The sequence below is a fragment of the Terrapene carolina genome, unplaced genomic scaffold (assembly GCF_002925995.2).
Source record: "Terrapene carolina triunguis isolate 2854851 unplaced genomic scaffold, T_m_triunguis-2.0 Scaffold517, whole genome shotgun sequence".
In the NCBI taxonomy this organism is placed as follows: domain Eukaryota; kingdom Metazoa; phylum Chordata; order Testudines; family Emydidae; genus Terrapene; species Terrapene triunguis.
Window position 1 is genome coordinate 4,799,112 of NW_020664868.1, and position 5,479 is coordinate 4,804,590.

Here is a 5,479-nt window from a genome sequence, read left to right on the forward strand (position 1 = left end):
CTGACTGCCAGGGGAGAGCACTGTCCCGAAGTCCCCTGTCCCGCTCCTTGCAGCACAGCGCCCCCTAGTGCCACACTGGGGCATTGGGGTCAGCACTGACTTGGGGGGGGAGCACCCCTAGTGAGCCCCCACCCCCACACTGCAGCTCCCTGGCTTTGCCTGGAAGGATCCGACAACCTGAGGGGTGGGGGGGGGAGGAAGCTGAGCAAGTCTCCCTTGCTCCTTCCCACCTGCCCCACTGGCCCGTCCTGATGCCCCATGGCCCTGGCGGCAGAGGCTGGGGATTGTCCGTTGACAGGGTCCCTGAGCCCTGCCAATCCGTGGGTGGCATTGGGGGTCGGGGCTGAGACACACACAGCTGCAGGCTGCCTGTGGGGTCAAACTAGGGACTCCATACTACAGGGAACAAGGTCTCACTGTCGGGGCTGGGGGGCTGGGAGCCAGGACTCCTGGGTCCTATCCTCAGACGTGCCCCAAATTGCTGTTCCCCTTGAGCGAGTCCCTCCCCCACTCAGTGCCTCAGTTTCCCCTCTGTGCAATGGGGAAAGCGACCCTGACTTGCTCGGTTACTCTGGTCAGGGAGAACGAGTGGGGAGCGGTGCTGGGATGTAGCGTGCAGGGCTCAGCTCCCCATTTCGGGGTGTGTGTGTGTGTGTCAAGTTCAATACCAAAAATTCAGGTGGCTAGAGTCAGTGGCCACTTCTGAAAAGGTTGACCAGAGTCACAGTGTCTGGGCCAAAGCTGGGAATGGAACCCAGGAGTCCTGGCTCCCAGCCCCCCGCTCTGACCACTGCACCCCACGCCCCTCCCAGAGGTAGGGGCAGAACCCAGAAGTCCTGGCTCCTAGTCCTCGTCCTACCCCCCGGCTATTACCTGCCCCCCCTCACTGCCTGTCGGCACCGTCCCTCCCATCCCTGGTGCGGCCGAGCCCCCCTGCAGGACAGGAAGGGGGATGGGTGATGGGAGACAGCAGCTGGCATTCGTTGGCTATAAATAGCCCCCGGGCTCCCCCCTTGCACAGCCCTGCAGCCCCCAGCCCCCACCCGGAGACGGTGCGCCGAGGCGACGGGACCCTCGCACCGCACTGCAGGCAAAGGGCTCGCAATGGGCAGCGCAGGTTAGAGACGCCCCATCGGGGGGGGGGGGGGGCATCACAGGGCTGAGGATGGTTGGGGGCATTGGGGGGCTGGACTCAGACAGGGATTGGGGCTGGGTCATTCTTGGGGGCTGGGGAGTGGCTGGGGGCACATTGCGGGCAGGGCTGGGCTGTGAGAGCAGGGCGGACGGAGGCTCTGGGGGGGCTGGGATCAGAGCTGGGGGTCGTAGTGATTGCTGGGGGGGCCCCAATCCTCAGGGCTGTGACCGCCCCCCCCAGTCCGTGCCTGTGAGCGACGTGCCCCCAGCCTGGCACTTGGGCCTGTCAGTTACCAGGTGGGGGAGGGGGAGCGGCACCATCCCGACAGCTGCAGGACGGCAGCTAAATTTAGCCACGACCCGCCCACAAAGGGGTGACCCCCCCAAGCCCCTGGGAAGCAAGGCTCCCCCCACTACCATTTAAAGGGGCAGGGCTGGGGGTGGCACTTAGCCGGATGGGGGATAGGGGTGGGGAACAGGGTGTCCCCAGCTCCTGGGCATCTCATGTGACAGAGAGTGGCCTCTGCCAGGGGAGGAGGACGAGGAAGAAGGGCACTGGGAACATGCATGGAGTGGGCAGTGATGGGGGACAATATGTGGCGCGCCCAGAGGGGTGGAAGCTGGCACGTGCAGCCTTTCAGGGAGTGAGGCGTTACCACGGCACAAGCAGGGCCAGCGGCTGGGGCACTCTCATGTCTTGGACATTGCGTGGGGCGCGGTTGAGCATGAGGAGGCACTGTGGGGGGGTCTGGGCACTGGCTGTGCAGGGACGCTGAGATGGCCCTTCTGGGGCGTTGGCATGGTGGAGTGCTGAGATGCAGGCACGGCAGGGGGCTCGGGCACTGCAGGGGGCTGTCAGGTCCTGCAGAGGGTCCTGAGATGTGGGCCCTGCTTAGGGAACTGGCACTGCAGAGGGCGCTGCTATGTGGGCACTGCAGGGGGCTCTGGCACTGCAGGGGGTGCTGAGATGTGGGCACTGACTCTGCAGGGGGTGCTGAGATGTGGGCACTGCAGGGGCACTGGCTCTGTTGGAGTGGGGGTGGGGGAGTCTCCCGTATCTGGCCCCAGTGGGTCCTGGTTTCAGAGCTGGTGTGGGATGCCTGGCCCAGTGCTAGAGGGCTTTCCTTTCACCCTCTCCTCTGGTTCTTGTCATGCAGAAAGCAAGCAGCAAAAGACCAGAAGTCCGAAGCGCAGACAATGCGATGTTTATTGGGGTTAGTTTCCAAGAAAGCATATTCCGAAACCCTTCACACCAGTCGGGGTTATCTCTATATGCAGATAGAGCCTTTACCCCACATCCCCCTTGCCTGCTCCACCGCCGCAGAGCCTTTACCCCGCCTCCCCCTTCCCGGCTCCGACGCCGCAGAGCCTTTACCCCGCGTCCCCCTTCCCGGCTCCGACGCCGCAGAGCGTTTACCCCACGTCCCCCTTCCCGGCTCCAATGCCGCAGAGCGTTTACCCCGCCTCCCCCTTCCCGGCTCCAATGCCGCAGAGCGTTTACCCCGCGTCCCTCTTCCCGGCTCCAACGCCGCAGAGCGTTTACCCCGCCTCCCCCTTCCCGGCTCTGACGCCGCAGAGCCTTTACCCCGCGTCCCCTTCCCGGCTCCAATGCCGCAGAGCCTTGCCTGTGTCCCTGTTCCCGTCCCCCCCATTTAGCAAACATGATTCCAATTTCCCTTCCACTTCCTGTTTGACCCGTTCATATAGTAATATTCTCAGCTATACCTTAACCCAGGGGTAGGCAACCTATGGCATGCGCGCCGAAGGCGGCACGCGAGCTGATTTTCAGTGGCACTCACACTGCCCGGGTCCTGGCCACCGGTCCGGGGGGCTCTGCATTTTAATTTAATTTTAAATGAAGCTTCTTAAACATTTTAAAAACCTTATTTACATACAACAATAGTTTAGTTCTATATTATAGACGTATAGAAAGAGACCTTCTAAGAACGTTAACATGTATGACTGGCACGCGAAACCTTAAATTAGAGTGAATGAATGAAGACTCGGCACAGCACTTCTGAAAGGTTGCCGACCCCTGCCTTAACCAATCATTTTACTGAAATGTAACTGACCAATCCTAACATATTGTAACATAATTCTCTAACCAATTATATCCCACTACCCTAATTAACTTACACCTAGCAAAATTAATTATACAGCAGACAGAAACAATTAGAGAACCAGACAGATTAACAATAGAAAAGTGCTGGCCATAAAGATAAAACAATACAGAAATGAGGGTTTCACAACGCTGATACCTGATTTCTTGCCAGACAGGATGCTTTCAAACTAAGTTTTCTTAACCATCTTAAGATCTTTTTCTTTATCTGGTGGTGATGGGCACTATCAGGACAGGATCTGGTTTGGGGTGTGAGGATGTGACCCTAAGTTTATGGCTGCCCCTGCTGGTTATCCAAAGGCCTTAGCCTACGAACAAGGCCTCAGACTATCCTAGTGAGCGACGGCCCATACACAGGCGGACTGTGATTTTGATTCTTTGGTTTATATCTCGATAACTAACTGATAAAAATACACCTAAGTTCTATATTCTAAGGGAGTCTCCCGTATCTGGCCCTGGTGGGTCCTGGTTTCAGAGCTGGTGTGGGATGCCTGGCCCAGTTTCAGACCCGCTGTGGGACGGGAGCCCAGAGCAGATGGCACCTTCACTCCCCCTGCCCCCTTATTCCTTTTCCCCAAGCGTATCCTATAGCCTGGCCTGTGGGGAGGCCTGGAACGACCCAGTCAGGGCTGGCATGGCCCCAGGGTGCCCACAGGCCCTCCGGATCCCCTTCAGGGGTGGGCATTGGATCTGGGCTAAGCAGCAGCTGCCAGGGTCTGTCACCCCCTCCCCTCCGGTCTGTGCCCGCAGCCCTCCCTCAGAGTGCCTGCCCCAGGGCTGTGCCCACCATGGGCCCCATAGCAGAGCCCAGGCCCCTATGGAGGCCTCGACCCATCCCCAGATCCCTATGGCTGTGCCCAGTGGAGCTCCCGAGGCCCCAGGCCTGCTGCAGAGCCCGGCCCCAGGGATGCCACCGCACCTGCCCCGGCCCCAGGACACCCCCCAGGCACCGCCAGCGACCCAGACACAGCCTTCCCGACTCGGCCCTGCTGCTGCAGCTCGGGCGCCCGCTGGCGGGGATGATCTCGGGGTCCCATCCTCCCCCCAGCACCCGCTGCCGGCGCCGTGCCTCACAGACCAGGTGTGGCTGAGGGTCAAGCCCGGGAGAGGTGGGACTGAGCCGGGTGCCCCCAGGTCAGGGAGGGGTTCCCTGAGGGGCCAGGTGGGGGGAGAAGGTCCTGAGGGACTGAGCTGGACGTTCCCAGGTGGGTAGGGGATTCCCTGAGAGGCCAGACGGAGGGAGGGGGTCCTGAGGGATGGAGCCAGAGTCCCCAGGGGGAGGGGGTTCCTGACGAGTCTGGTGAGGAGAGGGGGTCCTCAGGGATGGAGCTGGGGGTCCCTGAGGGGCCAGGCAGGAGGATGGGTCCTGAGGGACGGGAACAGGGTCCCCAGGGGAAGCCCCTGGCCGTGGACACGTCTGGCTCCAGGCCCCCCCCGGTCACGCCCCGCTAACGCTCTCCCCCGCAGTGGCAGACCTGGTGTACTGGCGGGACACCCGCACCTCGGCGCTCGTCTTCACCGGCATCATGGTGACTCTGTTGAGCCTGCTGCACTTCAGCATCGTCAGCGTGGGCTCCTACGGCGCCCTGGCCGTGCTGGGAATCACCATCACGCTGCGGCTGGGCCGCAAGGGGCTGCAGGCCCTGCGCCGCTCCGACGGCGCCAACCCCTTCCAGTGAGTGTGAGCCCGGGGCCCTGCCAGGGAGTGCGACCCCCCCCCCCCGGGCCCCGCCAGGGAGGGCGGCCCCCCCCCCCCCCCCCCCCCAGGGAGTGAGCCCCCCCGGGGGCCCCCGCCGGGGAGTGTGCCCCCCCCCCGACCCTCTGCCAGGGAGTGTGATCCAACCACACACCCTCCCCCGTTTCAGGGAGTACCCCCATCCTGACATCCTCCTTCCAGAGAGTCCCCCTGGTCCCCCAGCACACCACTGGCCAACCCCCCGATCCTCTCCCCTTCAAATGAATGATCCCCCCCCAGCCCCCCATCCTCCCAGCCAGAGATTAACCCTCAGAGCTTCCCCTCTCTAGTGGGTCTAACCCCCCCCCCCGACTCCCACTTCAATGAGTACCCCCAACACCTCCTCCCCAGGAGTACCCCCTCCCCCTTGCAGTGAATTCCTCCCTCAGCAGCCACCCGACTCCGCCAGAAGGGGGCACTGTGGGGACCAGGGCAGGGCGCTGGCTGCGTGGGGAGCCCCCAGCTATGCCAGTCCCAGCCTCTCCCTGCAG

The 5,479-nt window shown here is 62.4% G+C and overlaps 1 protein-coding gene across 1 annotated transcript in view; it reads left to right on the forward strand.

Annotated features, from left to right (window-relative positions):
• The first annotated feature begins 1,031 nt into the window (after positions 1–1,031).
• The window catches only part of RTN2 (reticulon 2), a 6,956-nt gene continuing 2,508 nt past the window's right edge, over positions 1,032–5,479 (forward strand). Inside the window, exons 1-2 of the mRNA XM_026658796.1 lie at positions 1,032–1,117; positions 4,721–4,928. Of these exons, the coding sequence (XP_026514581.1) occupies positions 1,105–1,117; positions 4,721–4,928 (221 nt within the window). The 5' untranslated portion in view covers positions 1,032–1,104. The remainder of the gene's footprint in view (positions 1,118–4,720; positions 4,929–5,479) is intronic.